At 45.4% G+C, this 22,099-nt stretch overlaps 1 protein-coding gene across 8 annotated transcripts in view; it reads right to left on the reverse strand.

Moving 5' to 3' along the window:
• The window catches only part of LOC139381119 (dedicator of cytokinesis 1), a 547,069-nt gene that overhangs the window by 154,409 nt on the left and 370,561 nt on the right, over nt 1–22,099 (reverse strand). For all 8 annotated transcript variants that reach the window (XM_071124416.1, XM_071124412.1, XM_071124414.1 and 5 more), the window contains exons 30-31: nt 21,308–21,386; nt 12,294–12,394 (exon numbers count right to left, since the gene is read on the reverse strand). In XM_071124416.1, the coding sequence (XP_070980517.1) occupies nt 12,294–12,394; nt 21,308–21,386 (180 nt within the window). The remainder of the gene's footprint in view (nt 1–12,293; nt 12,395–21,307; nt 21,387–22,099) is intronic.

The following is a 22,099-nucleotide window of genomic DNA, read 5'->3' on the forward strand; positions in this document are numbered from 1 at the left end:
CGTTAACACGTTTCCCATGCCAATAATGCCCTTGAATTGAATTGAATTGAGAGAGAGAGAGAGAGAGAGAGAGAGAGAGAGAGAGAGAGAGAGAGAGAGAGAGAGAGAGAGAGAGCAACCAAAGGGAATAGAAGTGTGCATCATTTCTGTGGACTGTTGGTCGTACTGCAACACCATGTTCACAACAACAACCACAACAACAACAACATATTCAAATTATGCCTTCCACAATCAGTGTTGCTGCATCGCAACTCAGTCTAACTCCTGACTGGTGTTTTAACAGACATCATCAACAACTGATTATGTGAGGATGGTCTGTTTTAAACCCCCCCCCCCCCCCCCCCCCCCCCCCCCTACTGGTACCCTGAACCCCCCCCTCAACACGGTAGATACTGGTACCCTGAACCCCTCCTCCCCTCCTCACCACGGTAGATACTGGTACCCTAAACCCCTCCTCCCCTCCTTACAACGGTAGATACTGGTACCCTGAACCCATCCTCACCACGGTAGATACTGGTACCCTGAACCCCTCCTCACCACGGTAGATGCTGGTACCCTGAACCCCTCCTCAACACGGTAGATACTTGTACCCTGAACCCCTCCTCACCACGGTAGATACTGGTACCCTGAAACCCCTCCTCACCACGGTAGATACTGGTACCCTGAACCCCTCCTCCCCTCCTCACCACAGTAGATACTGGTACCCTGAACCCCTCCTCCCCTCCCCTCCTCAACACGGTAGATACTGGTACCCTGAACCCCTCCTCCCCATGGTAGATACTGGTACCCTGAACCCCTCCTCCCCTCCTCAACACGGTAGATACTGGTACCCTGAATCCCTCCTCCCCTCCCCTCCTCAACACGGTAGATACTGGTACCCTGAACCCCTCCTCACCACGGTAGATACTGGTACCCTGAACCCCTCCTCCCCTCCTCACCACGGTAGATACTGGTACCCTGAACCCCTCCTCCCCTCCTCACCACGGTAGATACTGGTACCCTGAACCCCTCCTCACCACGGTAGATACTGGTACCCTGAACCCCTCCTCCCCTCCTCACCACGGTAGATACTGGTACCCTGAACCCCTCCTCCCCTCCTCACCACGGTAGATACTGGAAACCTGGTACCCTGAACCCCTCCTCAACACGGTAGATACTGGTACCCTGAACCCCTCCTCACCACGGTAGATACTGGTACCCTGAACCCCTCCTCCCCTCCTCAACACGGTAGATACTGGTACCCTGAACCCCTACTCACCACGGTAGATACTGGTACCCTGAACCCCTCTCCTCACCACGGTAGATACTGGTACCCTGAACCCCTCCTCACCACGGTAGATGCTGGTACCCTGAACCCCTCCTCAACACGGTAGATACTGGTACCCTGAACCCCTCTCCTCACCACGGTAGATACTGGTACCCTGAACCCCTCCTCCCCTCCTCAACACGGTAGATAATGGTACCCTGAACCCCTCTCCTCAACACGGTAGATACTGGTACCCTGAACCCCTCCTCCCCTCCTCAACACGGTAGATACTGGTACCCTGAACCCCTCCTCACCACGGTAGATACTGGTACCCTGAACCCCTCCTCACCACGGTAGATACTGGTACCCTGAACCCCTCTCCTCACCACGGTAGATACTGGTACCCTGAACCCCTCCCCTCCTCACCACGGTAGATAATGGTACCCTGAACCCCTCTCCTCAACACGGTAGATACTGGTACCCTGAACCCCTCTCCTCACCACGGTAGATACTGGTACCCTGAACCCCTCCTCACCACGGTAGATACTGGTACCCTGAACCCCTCCTCCCCTCCTCACCACGGTAGATACTGGTACCCTGAACCCCTCCTCCCCTCCTCACCACGGTAGATACTGGTACCCTGAACCCCTCCTCCCCTCCTCACCACGGTAGATACTGGTACCCTGAACCCCTCCTCCCCTCCTCACCACAGTAGATACTGGTACCCTGAACCCCTCCTCCCCTCCTCACCACAGTAGATACTGGTACCCTGAAACCCTCCTCCCCTCCTCAACACGGTATATACTGGTACCCTGAACCCCTCCTCCCCTCCTCACCACGGTAGATACTGGTACCCTGAACCCCTCCTCCCCTCCTCACCACAGTAGATACTGGTACCCTGAACCCCTCCTCCCCTCCTCACCACAGTAGATACTGGTACCCTGAACCCCTCCTCAACACGGTAGATACTGGTACCCTGAACCCCTCCTCCCCTCCTCACCACGGTAGATACTGGTACCCTGAACCCCTCCTCCCCTCCTCACCACAGTAGATACTGGTACCCTGAACCCCTCCTCCCCTCCTCACCACAGTAGATACTGGTACCCTGAACCCCTCCTCCCCTCCTCACCACGGTAGATACTGGTACCCTGAACCCCTCCTCCTCTCCTCACCACAGTAGATACTGGTACCCTGAACCCCTCCTCCCCTCCTCACCACGGTAGATACTGGTACCCTGAACCCCTCCTCCCCTCCTCACCACAGTAGATACTGGTACCCTGAACCCCTCCTCCCCTCCTCACCACGGTAGATACTGGTACCCTGAACCCCTCCTCACCACGGTAGATACTGGTACCCTGAACCCCTCCTCACCACGGTAGATGCTGGTACCCTGAACCCCTCCTCCCCTCCTCACCACGGTAGATACTGGTACCCTGAACCCCTCCTCCTCTCCTCACCACAGTAGATACTGGTACCCTGAACCCCTCCTCACCACAGTAGATACTGGTACCCTGAACCCCTCCTCCCCTCCTCACCACAGTAGATACTGGTACCCTGAACCCCTCCTCCCCTCCTCACCACGGTAGATACTGGTACCCTGAACCCCTCCTCACCACAGTAGATACTGGTACCCTGAACCCCTCCTCCCCTCCTCACCACAGTAGATACTGGTACCCTGAACCCCTCCTCCTCTCCTCACCACAGTAGATACTGGTACCCTGAACCCCTCCTCCTCTCCTCACCACGGTAGATACTGGTACCCTGAACCCCTCCTCCCCTCCTCACCACGGTAGATACTGGTACCCTGAACCCCTCCTCCCCTCCTCACCACGGTAGATACTGGTACCCGGAACCCCTCCTCCCCTCCTCACCACAGTAGATACTGGTACCCTGAACCCCTCCTCCTCTCCTCACCACGGTAGCTACTGGTACCCTGAACCCCTCCTCCCCTCCTCACCACGGTAGATACTGGTACCCTGAACCCCTCCTCCTCTCCTCACCACAGTAGATACTGGTACCCTGAACCCCTCCTCCTCTCCTCACCACGGTAGCTACTGGTACCCTGAACCCCTCCTCCCCTCCTCACCACGGTAGATACTGGTACCCTGAACCCCTCCTCCCCTCCTCACCACGGTAGATACTGGTACCCTGAACCCCTCCTCCTCTCCTCACCACGGTAGATACTGGTACCCTGAACCCCTCCTCCCCTCCTCACCACGGTAGATACTGGTACCCTGAACCCCTCCTCCCCTCCTCACCACGGTAGATACTGGTACCCTGAACCCCTCCTCCTCTCCTCACCACAGTAGATACTGGTACCCTGAACCCCTCCTCCTCTCCTCACCACGGTAGATACTGGTACCCTGAACCCCTCCTCCCCTCCTCACCACGGTAGATACTGGTACCCTGAACCACTCCTCCCCTCCTCACCACAGTAGATACTGGTACCCTGAACCCCTCCTCACAGTGTCAGACAGACAGACAGACAGCTAGACAGACAGTCAGTATGTCATCCAGCCAGTATGTCAGTCAGTCATCCAGACAGCTAGACAGACAGTCAGTATGTCATCCAGCCAGTATGTCAGTCAGTCATCCAGACAGCTAGACAGTCAGTCAGTCAGCTAGATAGAAAGTCAGTCAGCCAGGCAGCTAGATAGAAAGTCAGTCAGCCAGGCAGCTAGACAGACAGTCAGTATGTCATCCAGCCAGTATGTCAGTCAGTCATCCAGACAGCTAGACAGTCAGTCAGTCAGCTAGATAGAAAGTCAGTCAGCCAGGCAGCTAGACAGACATGCAGCTAGACAGACAGCCAGACAGACAGCCAGACAGCTAGTCAGTCAGCCAGACAGACAGAAATAGACAGCTAGACAGACAGATAGTCAGTTAGACAGAGTTTGTGTGTGTGTGTGTGTCTGTGTGTGTGTGTGTGTGTCTGTGTGTGTGTGTGTGTGTGTGTGTGTGTGTGTGTGTGTGTGTGTGTGTGTGTGTGTGTGTGTGTGTGTGTGTGTGTGTGCGTATCACCACAAGATGATGCAACAGTCTGTAGGAGTTGTTCTAGGATCAGACACATCACTGATCAAACACACTTCACCATGACATTACCCTTCCCTGCCTCTCTGCTCTGACACTCTGTGTGTGTGTGTGTGTGTATGTGTGTGTGTGTGTATGTGTGTGTGTGTGTGTGTGTGTGTGTGTCTGTGTGTGTGTGTGTGTGTGTGTGTCTGTGTGTGTGTGTTGCCAGCCCAGAAGATAATAATTGGTGTGACGAAGGCGAGTGGCAGATCACAGAGAGACAGACAGACGGACAGACAGGGGGACTGTGTGTGAGCAAGAGTGAAAGAGGAGCAACAACTGAGAGAATCCCCCATTTCTCCTTTCTTTAAAGTCCACCAAAGAAACTGTCCACATCTTTCTTTTAATGACAGGTTTAGATGTCAGTGGGAAGAACATCAAATGAAGAGAGACAGAGAGAGAATGAGAGAGAATGAGACAGACAGAGAGACAGAGAGAGAGAGAGAGAGAGAGAGAGAGAGAGAGAGAGACAGAGAGAGTGATAGAGAGAGTGATATAGAGACAGAGAGACAGAGAGAGAGAGAGAGAGAGAGAGAGAGAGAGACAGAGAGACACAGAGAGAGACAGAGAGATAGAGAGAGAGAGACAGAGAGACAGCGACAGAGAGAGAGAGACAGAGAGACAGACAGAGAGACATAGAGAGACAGAGAGAGAGACAGACAGAGATAGAGTTGAGAGTTGAGTCCACTCATTACCTGTATTAACTGCACCTGTTTGATCTCGTTACCTGTATAAAAGACACCTGTCCACACACTCAATCAAACAGACTTCAACCTCTCCACAATGGCCAAGACCAGACAGCTGTGTAAGGACATCAGGGATAACATTGTAGACGTGCATAAGGCTGGGATGGGCTACAGGACAATAGGCAAGCAGCTTGGTGAGAAGGCAACAAACTGTTGGCGCAATTATTAAAAAATGGAAGAAGTTCAAGATGACGGTCAATCTCGCTCGGTCTGGGGCTCCATGCAAGATCTCACCTCATGGGGCATCAATGATCATGAGGAAGGTGAGGGATCAGCCCAGAATTACACGGCAGGACCTGGTCAATGACCCGAAGAGAGCTGGGACCACAGTCTCAAAGAAAACCATTAGTAACACACTACGCCGTCATGGATTAAAATCCTGCAGCGCACGCAAGATCCCCCTGCTCAAGCCAGCGCATGTCCAGGCCCGTCTGAAGTTTGCCAATGACCATCTGGATGATCCAGAGGAGGAATGGGAGAAGGTCATGTGGTCTGATGAGACAAAAATAGAGCTTTTTGGTCTAAACTCCATTCGCCTTGTTTGGAGGAAGAAGAAGGATGAGTACAAGCCCAAGAACACCATCCCACCCATGAAGCATGGAGGTGGAAACATCATTCTTTGGGGATGCTTTTCTGCAAAGGGGACAGGACGAATGCACCGTATTGAGGGGAGGATGGATGGGGCCATGTATCGCGAGATCTTGGCCAACAACCTCCTTCCCTCAGTAAGAGCATTGAAGATGGGTCGTGGCTGGGTCTTCCAGCATGACAACGACCCGAAACACACAGCCAGGGCAACTAAGGAGTGGCTCCTTAAGAAGCATTTCAAGGTCCTGGAGTGGCCTAGCCAGTCTCCAGACCTGAACCCAATAGAAAATCTTTGGAGGGAGCTGAAAGTCCGTATTGCCCAGCGACAGCCCCGAAACCTGAAGGTTCTGGAGAAGGTCTGTATGGAGGAGTGGGCCAACATCCCTGCTGCAGTGTGTGCAAACCTGGTCAAGAACTACAGGAAACGTATGATCTCTGTAATTGCAAACAAAGGTTTCTGTACCAAATATTAAGTTCTGATTTTCTGATGTATCAAATACTTATGTCATGCAATAAAATGCAAATGAATTACTTACAAATCATACAATGTGATTTTCTGGATTTTTGTTTTAGATTCCGTCTCTCACAGTTGAAGTGTACCTATGATACAAATTACAGACCTCTACATGCTTTGTAAGTAGGAAAACCTGCAAAATCGGCAGTGTATCAAATACTTGTTCTCTCCAATGTACAATCACATTGTCCTCTGTGTAGCTACTATCACATTGTCCTCTGTGTAGCTACTATCACATTGTCCTCTGTGTAGCTACTATCACATTGTCCTCTGTGTAGCTACTATCACATTGTCCTCTGTGTAGCTACTATCACATTGTCCTCTGTGTAGCTACTATCACATTGTCCTCTGTGTAGCTACTATCACATTGTCCTCTGTGTAGCTACGATCACATTGTCCTCTGTGTAGCTACTATCACATTGTCCTCTGTGTAGCTACTATCACATTGTCCTCTGTGTAGCTACTATCACATTGTCCTCTGTGAACTACTATCACATTGTCCTCTGTGTAGCTACTATCACATTGTCCCCTGTGTAGCTACTATCACATTGTCCTCTGTGTAGCTACTATCACATTGTCCTCTGTGTAGCTACTATCACATTGTCCTCTGTGTAGCTACTATCACATTGTCCTCTGTGTAGCTACTATCACATTGTCCTCTGTGTAACTACTATCACATTGTCCTCTGTGTAGCTACTATCACATTGTCCTCTGTGTAGCTACTATCACATTGTCCCCTGTGTAGTTACTAGATAACCATCTGTAGACATATCACATTGTCCTCTGTGTAACTACTATCACATTGTCCTCTGTGTAGCTACTATCACATTGTCCTCTGTGTAGCTACTATCACATTGTCCTCTGTGTAGCTACTATCACATTGTCCTCTGTGTAACTACTATCACATTGTCCTCTGTGTAACTACTATCACATTGTCCCCTGTGTAGCTACTATCACATTGTCCTCTGTGTAGCTACTATCACATTGTCCTCTGTGTAGCTACTATCACATTGTCCTCTGTGTAGCTACTATCACATTGTCCTCTGTGTAGCTACTATCACATTGTCCTCTGTGTAGCTACTATCACATTGTCCCCTGTGTAGCTACTATCACATTGTCCTCTGTGTAGCTACTATCACATTGTCCTCTGTGTAGCTACTATCACATTGTCCTCTGTGTAGCTACTATCACATTGTCCTCTGTGTAGCTACTATCACATTGTCCTCTGTGTAGCTACTATCACATTGTCCTCTGTGTAGCTACTATCACATTGTCCTCTGTGTAGCTACTATCACATTGTCCTCTGTGTAGCTACTATCACATTGTCCTCTGTGTAGCTACTATCACATTGTCCTCTGTGTAGCTACTATCACATTGTCCTCTGTGTAGCTACTATCACATTGTCCCCTGTGTAGCTACTATCACATTGTCCTCTGTGTAGCTACTATCACATTGTCCTCTGTGTAGCTACTATCACATTGTCCTCTGTGTAGCTACTATCACATTGTCCTCTGTGTAGCTACTAGCTAACCATCTGTAGACAATGAGGGCAATGTGCTAATAAGAGTGACTGGCTGGCTGCTCTTCTGTGAACAGACAGACAGAGAGAAAGAGAGAGACAGAGAGAGAGACAGAGAGAGAGAGAGAGAGAGAGAGAGAGAGAGAGAGAGAGAGAGAGAGAGAGAGAGAGAGAGAGAGAGAGAGAGAGAGAGAGAGAGAGAGAGAGAGAGAGAGAGAGAGAGAGAGAGAGAGATACAGAGAGAGAGAGATTCTCTCTCTGTATCTCTCTCTCTCTCTCTCTCTGTCTGTCTGTCTGTCTCTCCCTCTCTCTCTCTCTGTCTGTCTGTCTGTCTGTCTGTCTCTCCCTCTCTCTCTCTCTCTGTCTGTCTGTCTGTCTGTCTCTCCCTCTCTCTCTCTCTGTGAGGGAGAGACAGACAGACAGACAGACAGAGAGAGATAGAGAGACAGAGAGAGAGAGAGGGAGAGACAGAGAGAGAGAGAGGGAGAGACAGAGACAGACAGAGAGAGAGAGAGACAGAGAGAGAGACAGAGAGAGAGAGAGAGACAGAGAGAGAGAGAGGGAGAGACAGAGACAGACAGAGAGAGAGAGAGACAGAGAGAGAGAGAGGGAGAGACAGAGAGAGAGAGAGGGAGAGACAGAGACAGACAGAGAGAGAGAGAGACAGAGAGAGAGACAGAGAGAGAGAGAGAGAGACAGAGAGAGAGAGAGGGAGAGACAGAGACAGACAGAGAGAGAGAGAGACAGAGAGAGAGAGAGACAGAGAGAGAGAGAGACAGAGAGACTCTTTCTGCTGATGAAATACTTTTTGTGGATATAGTGTAGAATAGATAACGGATAGAAATGAAACTATTCCCACTTGCAGTTTGGAGAAATGTCATTATGAGTGAGTTGTGGAAGATTTTTCACACGGCCTAAATGAGTTCCCTACTGGAGTAACACTGACTGAGCTATTTGAGTCGTCCGTCACCCACAGCCTGTCGTACACAGTCACTAAATGAGACACGAAACTGTAATCTCAGCACACCGCAATGTCAGGCGTGGGACGAAATATATATTGGCTCTGAAACAGTAGTGAGGACATAAACATTGAATAGGTTAGAGACAAACATTAAATATTGATATCCAAGGAGTTGGATTTACATTTGAGTCATTTAACAGACGCTGCATGGCAGAGTGATTTACATAGTTAATTCCTCTTAATGTAGAGAGGTAATACAATCACATACGAGTTACAGAGCCAGGGAAACTATAGGATGAGATTACAGAGAGACAGTGAAACTATAGGATGAGATTACAGAGAGACAGGGAAACTATAGGATGAGATTACAGAGAGACAGTTAAACAATAGGATGAGAATACAGAGAGACAGTGAAACTATAGGATGTAGATTACAGACAGACAGTGAAACTATAGGATGAGATTACAGAGAGACAGTGAAACTATAGGATGAAATTACAGAGAGACATTGAAACTATAGGATGAGATTACAGAGAGACAGTGAAACTATAGGATGAGATTACAGAGAGACAGTGAAACTATAGGATGAAATTACAGAGAGACATTGAAACTATAGGATGAGATTACAGAGAGACAGGGAAACTATAGGATGAGATTACAGAGAGACAGTGAAACTATAATATGAGATTACAGAGAGACAGTGAAACTATAGGATGAGATTACAGAGAGACAGGGAAACTATAGGATGAGATTACAGAGAGACAGTGAAACTATAGGATGTAGATTACAGACAGACAGTGAAACTATAGGGTGAGATTACAGAGAGACAGTGAAACTATAGGATGAGATTACAGAGAGACAGTGAAACTATAGGATGAGATTACAGAGAGACAGTGAAACTAAAGGATGAGATTACAGAGAGACAGTGAAACTATAGGATGAGATTACAGAGAGACAGTGAAACTACAGGATGAGATTACAGAGAGACAGTGAAACTATAGGATGTAGATTACAGAGAGATAGTGAAACTATAATATGAGATTACAGAGAGACAGTGAAACTATAGGATGAGATTACAGAGAGACAGTGAAACTATTGTATGTAGATTACAGAGAGACAGTGAAACTATAGGATGAGATTACAGAGAGACAGTGAAACTAAAGGATTAGATTACAGAGAGACAGTGAAACTATAGGATGAGATTACAGAGAGACAGTGAAACTATAGGATGAGATTACAGAGAGACAGTGGAACTATAGGGTGAGATTACAGAGAGACAGTGAAACTATAGGGTGAGATTACAGAGAGACAGTGAAACTATAGGATGATATTACAGAGAGACAGTGAAACTATAGGATGAGATTACAGAGAGACAGTGAAACTATAGGATGATATTACAGAGAGACAGTGAAACTAAAGGATGAGATTACAGAGAGACAGTGAAACTATTGGATGTAGATTACAGAGAGACAGTGAAACTATAGGATGAGATTACAGAGAGACAGTGAAACTATTGAATGTAGATTACAGAGAGACAGTGAAACTATAGGATGAGATTACAGAGAGACAGTGAAACTATAGGAGAAGATTACAGAGACAGTGAAACTATAGGATGAGATTACAGAGCGACAGTGAAACTATAGGATGAGAATACAGAGAGACAGTGAAACTATAGGATGAGATTACAGAGAGACAGTGAAACTATTGGATGTAGATTACAGAGAGACAGTGAAACTATAGGATGAGATTACAGAGAGACAGTGAAACTATAGGGTGAGATTACAGAGAGACAGTGAAACTATTGGATGTAGATTACAGAGAGACAGTGAAACTATAGGGTGAGATTACAGAGAGACAGTGAAACTATTGGATGTAGATTACAGAGAGACAGTGAAACTATAGGATGAGATTACAGAGAGACAGTGAAACTATTGGATGTAGATTACAGAGAGACAGTGAAACTATAGGATGAGATTACAGAGAGACAGTGAAACTATAGGGTGAGATTACAGAGAGACAGTGAAACTATAGGATGAGATTACAGAGAGACAGTGAAACTATAGGATGAGATTACAGAGAGACAGTGAAACTATAGGATGAGATTACAGAGAGGCAGTGAAACTATAGGATGAGATTACAGAGAGACAGTGAAACTATAGGGTGAGATTACAGAGAGACAGTGAAACTATAGGGTGAGATTACAGAGAGACAGTGAAACTATAGGGTGAGATTACAGAGAGACAGTGAAACTATAGGATGAGATTACAGAGAGACAGTGAAACTATAGGATGAGATTACAGAGAGACAGTGAAACTATAGGATGATATTACAGAGAGACAGTGAAACTATAGGATGAGATTACAGAGAGACAGTGAAACTATTGGATGTAGATTACAGAGAGACAGTGCAACTATAGGATGAGATTACAGAGAGACAGTGAAACTATTGAATGTAGATTACAGAGAGACAGTGGAACTATAGGATGAGATTACAGAGAGACAGTGAAACTATAGGAGAAGATTACAGAGACAGTGAAACTATAGGATGAGATTACAGAGAGACAGTGAAACTATAGGATGAGAATACAGAGAGACAGTGAAACTATAGGATGAGATTACAGAGAGACAGTGAAACTATTGGATGTAGATTACAGAGAGACAGTGAAACTATAGGATGAGATTACAGAGAGACAGTGAAACTATAGGGTGAGATTACAGAGAGACAGTGAAACTATTGGATGTAGATTACAGAGAGACAGTGAAACTATAGGGTGAGATTACAGAGAGACAGTGAAACTATTGGATGTAGATTACAGAGAGACAGTGAAACTATAGGATGAGATTACAGAGAGACAGTGAAACTATTGGATGTAGATTACAGAGAGACAGTGAAACTATAGGATGAGATTACAGAGAGACAGCGAAACTATAGGGTGAGATTACAGAGAGACAGTGAAACTATAGGATGAGATTACAGAGAGACAGTGAAACTATAGGATGAGATTACAGAGAGACAGTGAAACTATAGGATGAGATTACAGAGAGGCAGTGAAACTATAGGATGAGATTACAGAGAGACAGTGAAACTATAGGGTGAGATTACAGAGAGACAGTGAAACTATAGGGTGAGATTACAGAGAGACTATAGGATGAGATTACAGAGAGACAGTGAAACTATAGGATGAGATTACAGAGAGACAGTGAAACTATAGGATGAGATTACAGAGAGACAGGGGTAATGTCCTGTCCTCTGGGGAGTGTGTGACGGGGGTAATGTCATGTACTCTGGGGAGTGTGTGATGGGGGTAATGTCCTATGGGGAGTGTGTGACGGGGGTAATGTCCTCTGGGGAGTGTGTGACGGGGGTAATGTCCTCTGGGGAGTGTGTGACGGGGGTAATGTCCTCTGGGGAGTGTGTGACGGGGGCAATGTCCTCTGGGGAGTGTGTGACGGGGGTAATGTCCTCTGGGGAGTGTGTGACAGGGGTAATGTCCTCTGGGCAGTGTGTGACGGGCGTAATGTCCTCTGGGGAGTGTGTGACGGGGGTAATGTCCTCTGGGGAGTGTGTGATGGGGGTAATGTCCTCTGGGGAGTGCGTGACGGGGGTAATGTCATCTGGGCAGTGTGTGACGAGGGTAATGTAACTCACTTCTGGAAGATCTTGGATCGTTTGTCGCTGGAGAAGTTCTCAAGCTGCAAGGACTCCTGGGTAAGATACGCCACGGCGAGGTGGAAGTAGTTGTTCCACAGCTGAGAGGAGAGAAGAGAGGAGAGAGGGAGATAAGAGATGAGGGAGGAGAGAGGAGAGAGGGAGAGAAGTGAGGAGAGAAGAGAGAGGAGAGAAGAGAGGAGATAGGGAGATAAGTGAGGAGAGAAGGGAGGAGAGAGGGAGATAAGTGAGAAGGGAGGAGAGAGGAGAGAGGGAGATAAGTGAGGAGAGAAGGGAGGAGAGAGGGAGATAAGTGAGAAGGGAGGAGAGAGGAGAGAGGGAGAAGTGAGGAGAGAAGGGAGGAGAGAGGGAGATAAGTGAGGAGAGAAGAGAGAAGGGAGGAGAGAAGGGAGGAGAGGGGGAAGAGAGAGGGAAGAGAGAAGGGAGGAGAGAAGGGAGGAGAGGGGGAAGAGAGAGGGAAGAGAGAAGGGAGGAGAGGGGGAAGAGAGAAGGGAGGAGAGAAGGGAGGAGAGGGGGAAGAGAGAAGGGAGGAGAGAGGAGAGAAGGAAGGAGAGGGGGAAGAGAGAGGGAAGAGAGAAGGGAGGAGAGAAGGGAGGAGAGAGGGAAGAGAGAAGGGAGGAGAGAAGGGAGGAGAGGGGGAAGAGAGAAGGGAGGAGAGAGGAGAGAAGGAAGGAGAGGGGGAAGAGAGAGGGAAGAGAGAAGGGAGGAGAGAAGGGAGGAGAGAGGGAAGAGAGAAGGGAGGAGAGAAGGGAGGAGAGGGGGAAGAGAGAAGGGAGGAGAGAGGAGAGAAGGAAGGAGAGGGGGAAGAGAGAGGGAAGAGAGAAGAGAGGAGAGGAGAGAAGAGAGAAGGGAGGAGAGAAGGGAGGAGAGAAGGGAGGAGAGAGGGAAGAGAGAAGGGAGGAGAGAAGGGAGGAGAGGGGGAAGAGAGAAGGGAGGAGAGAGGAGAGAAGGAAGGAGAGGGGGAAGAGAGAGGGAAGAGAGAAGGGAGGAGAGGAGAGAAGAGAGAAGGGAGGAGAGAGGAGAGAAGGAAGGAGAGGGGGAAGAGAGAGGGAATAGAGAAGGGAGGAGAGGAGAGAAGAGAGAAGGGAGGAGAGAAGGGAGGAGAGGGGGAAGAGAGAGGGAAGAGAGAAGGGAGAAAGAGAGAGAGGTGCATATTGCCAGGTTGTCATAGCAATAACAATCTCATCCTGGAGATATCTATAAACATTCAGACCATTCTATATTAGACTCCGCCCTTCAGACACTCTCTTTCTGAAGCAGAGGCACCGACACACAGTCGACAACATGGCTTAGATTCAGAGACACACATTCATTCTATTAAAGAGGTGTTGTAGCCAGACAAATGATCCACGTGCCCTTTAGTTGTTGATGAAGACATATTCAAAATAACAGAATTCAGTGTTATTAGGAGACACATGAACTTTATCACAATGAAGACAAGACCTGAAGGCTTTAAAAAGCTGCCCAGACCCTCGTCTGCACTTAAATAGTTAACAGCATTAACAATTCTTCCATATGTGACAGATTTGAAAAGTAGGAAAAAAGGAGCATGAATGCCTCGAAGAGACGAGATAAAATATTCCGAAATGGCTTTTTTAAAATCACAGCTCATTATACAGTAATTTAAGCGTACCACTGTCAAACGTGTTTATGCTAATCTCATTTTAGTGCTGTAGAGTTCAACCCCTTTCGTTAAGAGCGTTCAAATGACCATGTGAGTCCCAAATGGCACCCTATTCTCTATTCAGTGCACTACTTCGTACCAGAGCCCCAGTCAAAAGTAGTGCACTACATAGGGGATAAGGTGTCCTTTGGGACGTAATCCCTACTATTACAGAGCCTTCAGAAAGTGTTTATACCCCTGGACTTAATCTCCATGTTGTTACAGCCTGAATTCAACATGGATTAAATGGATCTCTTTTCTCACCCATCTACACACAATACCCCACAATGCCCCACAATGCCCCACAATACCCCACAATGCCCCACAATGCCCCACAATATCCCACAATGCCCCACAATACCCCACAATACCCCACAATGACAAGTGAAAATAAAGAAACGTCCCTTTTTCAGGACCCTGTCAAAGATAATTTGTAAAAATCCAAATAACTTCACAGATCTTCATTGTAAAGGGTTTAAACACTGTTTGCCATGCATGTTCAATGAACCATAAACAATGAATGAACATGAACCTGTGGAACGGTAAGACACTAACAGCTTACAGACGGTAGGGAATTAAGGTCACAGTTATGAAAACTTAGGACACTAAAGAGGCCTTTGTACAGAATCTGAAAAACACCAAAAGAAAGATGCCCAGGGTCGCTGCTCGTCTGTGTAAACGTGCCTTAGGCATGCTGCAAGGAGGCATGAGGACTGCAGATGAGGCCAGGGCAATAAATTACAATGTCCGTACTGTGAGACGCCTAAGACAGCGCTACAGGGAGACAGGACGGACAGCTGATCGTCCTCGCAGTGGCCACGTGTAACAACACCTGCACAGGATCGGTACATCCGAACATCACACCTGCGGGACAGGTACAGGATGGCAACAACAACTGCCCGAGTTACACCAGGAACGCACAATCCCTCCATCAGTGCTCAGACTGTCCGCAATAGGCTCAGAGAGGCTGGACAGAGGGCTTGTAGGCCTGTTGTAAGGCAGGTCCTCACCAGGCATCACCGGCAACAACGTCGCCTATGAGCACAAACCCACCATCACTGGACCAGACAGGACTGGCAAAAAGTGCTCTTCACTGACGAGTCGCGGTTTTGTCTCACCAGGGGTGATGGTCAGATTTGCATTTATTGTTGAAGGAATGAGCGTTACACCGATGCCTGTACTTTGGAGCAGGATCGATTTGGAGGTGGAGGGTCAGTCATGGTCTGGGGCGGTGTGTCACAGCATCATCGGACTGAGCTTGTTGTCATTGCAGGCAATCTCAACGCTGTGCGTTACAGGGAAGACATCCTCCTCCCTCATGTGGTACCCTTCCTGCAGGCTCATCCTGACATGACCCTCCAGCATGACAATTCCACCAGCCATACTGCTCATTCTGTGCGTGATTTATTGCAAAACAGGAATGTCAGTGTTCTGCCATGGCCAGCGAAGAGCCCGGATCTCAATCCCATTGAGCACGTCTGGGACCTGTTAGATCGGAGGGTCAGGGCTAGGCCCATTCCCCCCAGAAATGTCCGGGAACTTGCAGGTGCCTTGGTGGAAGAGTGGGGTAACATCTCACAGCAAGAACTGGCATATCTGGTGCAGTTCAGGAGGAGATGCACTGCAGTACTTAATGCAGCTGGTGGCCACACCAGATACTGACTGTTACTTTTTGATTTTGACCCCCCCTTTGTTCAGGGACAAATTATTAAATTTCTGTTAGTCACATGTCTGTGGAACTTGTTCAGTTTATGTCTCAGTTGCTGAATCTTGTTATGTTCATACAAATATTTACACGTTAAGTTGACAGAAAATAAATGCAGTTGACAGTGAGATAATGTTTTATTGTTGTTGCTGAGATTAGAAATTCAAAATCAAATAATATAAATAAATATTAAAATATTAAAAGTTAGGACACATACTCATTCCAGGGTTTTCTTTATTTTTACTATTTTCTGTATTTGCAGAATAATAGTGAAGACATCAAAACTATGAAATAACATATGGAATCATGTAGTAACCAAGAAAGTGTTAAACAAATCAAAATATATTTTATATTTGAGATTATTCAAAGTAGCCACCCTTTGCCTTGATGACAACTTTGCACTCTCTTGGTATTTTCTCAAACAGCTAGTCACCTGGAATGCATTTCAATTAACACGTTAATTTGTGAAATTTCTTTCCTTCTTAATGTGTTTGAGCCAATCAGTTATCTTGTGACAAGGTAGGGGTGGTGTACAGAAGACAACCCTATTTGGTAAAAGACCAAGTCCACATTAAGAGCAGCTCAAATAATCAAAGAGAAATGCAGTCCATCATTACTTTAAGACATGAAGGTCAGTCAATCCGGAAAATGTCAAGAACTTTGAATGTTTCTTCAACTGCAGTCGCAAAAACCATCAAGCGCTGTGATTAAACTGGCTCTAATGAGAACCGCCACGGGAAAGGAAGACCCAGAGTTACCTCTGCTTCAGAGGATAAGTTCATTAGAGTTACTACTAGCCTCAGAAATTGCAGCCCAAATAAATGCTTCACAGAGTTAAAGTAACAGACACATCTCAACATCAGCTTTTCTGAGGTCACTGCTTGAATCAGGCCTTCATGGTCGAATTGCTACAAAGAAACCACTACTAAAGGACACCAATAATAAGAAGAGACTTGCTTGGGCCAAGAAACATGAGCAATTAGACTGGTGGAAAACTGCCCTTTGGTCTGATGATTTGAGATTTGTGGTTCCAACCGCTGTGTCTTTGTGGGATGCAGAGTAAGTGATCAGATGATCTTCACGTGTGTGGTTCCCATCGTGAAGCATGGAGGAGGAAGTGTGATGGTGTCAGGGTGCTTTGATGGTGACACTGTCAGTGATTTATTTAGAATTCAAGGCACACTTAACCAGCATTGCTACTACAGCATTCTGCAGGGATATGCCATCACATCTGGTTTGCGCTTAGTGGGATTATAATTTCTTTTTAAAAATGACAATGACCCAACACACCTCCAGGCTGTGTAAGGGCTATTTGACCAAGGAGAGTGATGGAGTGCTGCATCAGATGACCTGGTCTCCACAATCACCCAACCTCAACCCAAATGAGATGGTTTGAGATGAGTCGGACCGCAGAGTGAAGGAACAGCAGACAACAAGTGCTCAGCATATGTGGGAACTCCTTCAAGACGGTTGGAAAAGCATTCCAGGTGAAACTGGTGGAGAGAATGCCAAGAGTGTGCAAAAGCTGTCGTCAAGGAAAAGGGTGGCTACTTTGAAGAATCTCCCATATAAAATATGCATACATTTACAAGGTAATATGCGAAAGACTAACACCAGGATCACGGGTTGAGGACCAGGGCTCAAGTCCTCTTTAAAGTTATTGAAGGAAGAACCTCAAATTAGATAAAGACGTCCTTGTAGATCACTCACACCGGGGCTCTCAAGCAAGGTAGCCTGGTGGAAAACCTTATGTCGTCGTGGCTAAACTACACCACTACCAGGATTGTATTGGTGTAACGTAACTTACTTTTCTTACTTGACACCTTTGTTGAGAACTTAGATGTTCCTACAGTTGAACCTGAGAACGTAGATGTTCCTACAGTTGAACCTGAGAACGTAGATGTTCCTACAGTTGAACCTGAGAACTTAGATGTTCCTACAGTTGAACCTGAGAACTTAGATGTTCCTACAGTTGAACCTGAGAACTTAGATGTTCCTACAGTTGAACCTGAGAACTTAGATGTTCCTACAGTTGAACCTGAGAACGTAGATGTTCCTACAGTTGAACCTGAGAACTTAGATGTTCCTACAGTTGAACCTGAGAACTTAGATGTTCCTACAGTTGAACCTGAGAACTTAGATGTTCCTACAGTTGAACCTGAGAACTTAGATGTTCCTACAGTTGAACCTGAGAACTTAGATGTTCCTACAGTTGAACCTGAGAACTTAGATGTTCCTACAGTTGAACCTGAGAACGTAGATGTTCCTACAGTTGAACCTGAGAACGTAGATGTTCCTACAGTTGAACCTGAGAACGTAGATGTTCCTACAGTTGAACCTGAGAACTTAGATGTTCCTACAGTTGAACCTGAGAACTTAGATGTTCCTACAGTTGAACCTGAGAACGTAGATGTTCCTACAGTTGAACCTGAGAACTTAGATGTTCCTACAGTTGAACCTGAGAACGTAGATGTTCCTACAGTTGAACCTGAGAACGTAGATGTTCCTACAGTTGAACCTGAGAACTTAGATGTTCCTACAGTTGAACCTGAGATAGCTGCTGAACTAGAAGAGCAACTCTCGGTAGAAGAGATGGTGTTGGAAATTAAATCTACGCAGTGCGGTAAATCCCCTGGACCCGATGGATTTCTGAGGTAATTCTTATAGAAAACATTCTCAGATCTACACCTCTCCTCTCTTGCTTTCCGTATTTGAGGAATCAATTCTCCTCAAACTCTTTAACCGTCAACATTGAGACAGGCATGCATTTCACTTCTTCTGATAAAAACAACCTCTTGAGTGTGGTTCATATAGGCCTTTAAGTTCTTTACTGAATTGAGTTGTAAAGATTCTTTCTAAGATGATTGCCTGCCGTTTTGAGTCAGTCCTTCCCTGCATTATCTCTACAGATGAAACGTTTTGAGTCAGTCCTACCCTACATTATCTCCACAGATCAAACATTTTGAGTCAGTCCTTCCCTACATTATCTCCACAGAGCAAACATTTTGAGTCAGTCCTCCTCCACAGAGCAAACATTTTGAGTCAGTCCTTCCCTACATTATCTCTACAGATCAAACTGTTTTAATCAAAAATCGTCATTATTTTTTCAACATCAGACATCTGTATAATATACTTTATAATCCCTCATCTGATAACCCAGAGATAATGTTATCACTTGACGCTGAGAAGGCGTTTGATTGGGTGGAGTGGGATTATCTATTTTATACTCTCAAACAATTTGGATTTTATGTTCTGGATCAAAGTCCTTTATTCCTCCTGGTTGCAGCGTGTACAAATAAAAAAACGTATTTCCAACTTTAACGTGGAACAAGCCGGGGTTGTCCTCTATCCCCTCAGCTGTTTGCCATTGCAATTGAGCATTTAGCCATAGCAAGTACATAGTAACACCACTATCAAAAGGTATTCGAAGAGGAGGCTTAGAGCACTCTATGTATATGACGTGCTATTTTATATGTCTGACCCTTTAACTGGTCTTCCAAAATCAAATACAATTTTATTAGTCAAATGTTTAGCAGATGTTATTGTAGCGAAATGTTTGTTCCAGAGATCCAGGCTCTACTAAAGACAGTTGGTAAAATATCCGGGTTGAAAGTGAATTGATGCCTTTTAATCCTTCTGCCATGCAAACGTATTTTAGTCATGTATCCTTCAGGGTGACGACACAGAAATTTAAATATTTGGGTCACACACAATTTACAAAGATCTCTATAAAGCCAATTTCCCTCCCTTGACACTACACCTGAAACAGGCGCAGGTAGCCTAGTGGTTAGAGCGTTGGACTAGTAACCGAAAGGTTGTAAGATCGAATCCCCGAGCTGCCCCTGAACAAGGCAGTTTAACCCCATAGGTCGTCATTGTAAATAATAATTTGTCCTTAACTGAATTTCCTCATTAAATACAGGTAAAAGTCAAACAAAATTATAAAAAATAAAAACAGGATTTACTTTCTCTTTCTTTGAGCAGAATAATTAACTAAATTAATTTATTCCCTAAGTTTTTACACTTTTATTTCAATGCATTCTTACCTTTATGATAAAATATTTTTTTTATCTCCATAGATAAACTGATATCTGCTTTTATCTGGATCAAGAAAAACCCTTGGATACGTAGGAGTGTATTGCAGAGATCTCGTCCCCAGGGTGGTATGAACGCCCTGACTTCTGCTTATCGTAAATGCCGCATGGCCAATGCAGACGTCTGATTGACCACGCGCCTAGATGCACAATGCACTTATCTCTCCAATTTAGTCATCGTCTGTGCTCCTGTCAATGTTGAGTAAGGACACGAACGTATAGAAGAAGGCCTATAGCCTACTTATACCTATAGACTACTAGTAGGCCTATATATACCTGGCCTGCGCGCAAATGAAGGCATATAAATGTGCTCATTTGGTGATCCAAGAGTGTGCAAAGCTGTCATCAAGGCAAAGGGAGTCTACTTTGAAGAATCTTAAATATAAAATATATTTTGATTTTCTTCACACTTTTTTGGTTACTACATGATTCCATATGTGTTATTTCATATCTCCACTATTATTCTACAATGGTAAGAATATAGTAAGAATATAGAAAAACCCTTGAGTTGAGTAATTTTGACTGGTACATATCTTTATTTTTATCCAAATATGTTCTACCTGCAGGCTGTAATGTAGTAATTTGTAGGATATTTATATTTAATTTGCTAATAATAATAGCTTTATGCTATTTTAACATATTTGGCAATGGAAATAGAAGTGACTCTTTAGGTTTGTATCATTTTCATTTAGATTTGGATAGAATTTAGACTAACCACGTGGCAATGATTTTGAGATATGAAGACGATATTATAAATAAAAAGTTAAATGTTTCACGGAAATGTGCATATGAAATCCATAACTGGCAGGCAGATTGGTAGAAACGGTAAGATAAAACGACATTCCACATGAGAAATGTTGCCGATTCCCCATGTAGCGTATTACGGCAACTTCCTGAGAGTAATGGCAGAATCTGCGAAAGCCAGCAGGAACAGGAGGAGAATAGTTGGGTCAGGTTAAGGTTGTTTTACTCTGGTTTTCTAGATCTCTGGCTCCCTCTTGAGGCATTATGTCTTATTTAATCAAACCGTAAGCTTAAAGCATCAGACAAGCTCAATACATATAGCTGATTTTATTAAAACACATTGGGTGTGTCGATATATGGAAAAACACATGTTTAAAACATTCTAGCAATCGATTGGTCGAAAGAACAGACGACTTTCGGTCTACCAATATTTTTGGGGGTCGGGGACAGCCAGCCCTAAAATAACCATACATTTTACAGTTCATTAACAGTATTCAACCAGTGTTTTTGATGCAGGAGCTTGCTCTCTCTGCAAAGTGTCAGCAAATAAATACTTTTGAAGGCAATCAAGTCACCGTTCTGAACCGTCTTTAATGACTTCACTATTCAACCAGTCTCGTTAAGCTCTCCTAATGCAGTGCAAGACTAGCGAAAGAAAACTCTACATGAACATAGATTTGATATTAGATTGACATAATTCAACCAGTCTTCAGGTCTGGCAGATTGACTAATGAAGTAACAGTATTTGTTTTTAACAAACTGAGGCTTTAGAGAGTGGTGAGCTCACCTGAAGCTCAAAGTTGGTCTGATCCAGGAACTTCTTGTTTAACACGGCTGCATACTGATTAATGGCCCTCAGGAACACTCTGAAAGAAATCACAGAGACATCTGGTTTAGATGCAAACTGATTAATGTCCCTCAGGAACACATTGAAAGAAATCAGAGAGACATCTGGTTTAGATCCAAACTGATTAATGTCCCTCAGGAACACTTTGAAAGAAATCAGAGAGACATCTGGTTTAGATCCAAACTGATTAATGGCCCTCAGGAACACTTTGAAAGAAATCAGAGAGACATCTGGTTTAGATCCAAACTGATTAATGGCCCTCAGGAACACTCTGAAAGAAATCCGAGAGACATCTGGTTTAGATCCAAACTGATTAATGGCCCTCAGGAACACTCAGACAGCAGGAGAACATTACCAGGAACACTCAGACAGCAGGAGAACATTACCAGGAACAGACAGCAGGAGAACATTACCAGGAACACTCAGACAGCAGGAGAACGTTATCAGGAACAGACAGCAGGAGAACATTACCAGGAACACAGACAGCAGGAGAACATTTCCAGGAACACTCAGAAATCAGGAGAACATTTCCAGGAACACTCAGAAATCAGGAGAACATTACCAGGAACACTCAGACAGCAGGAGAACATTACCAGGAACACTCAGACAGCAGGAGAACATTACCAGGAACACTCAGACAGCAGGAGAACATTACCATTCCATTACCATCACCACATCATTACTATGTTCCACACTACATATCACCACATCATTACTATGTTCCACCCTACA

This window comes from Oncorhynchus clarkii, chromosome 23 (genome assembly GCF_045791955.1).
Source record: "Oncorhynchus clarkii lewisi isolate Uvic-CL-2024 chromosome 23, UVic_Ocla_1.0, whole genome shotgun sequence".
Taxonomy (NCBI): domain Eukaryota; kingdom Metazoa; phylum Chordata; class Actinopteri; order Salmoniformes; family Salmonidae; genus Oncorhynchus; species Oncorhynchus clarkii.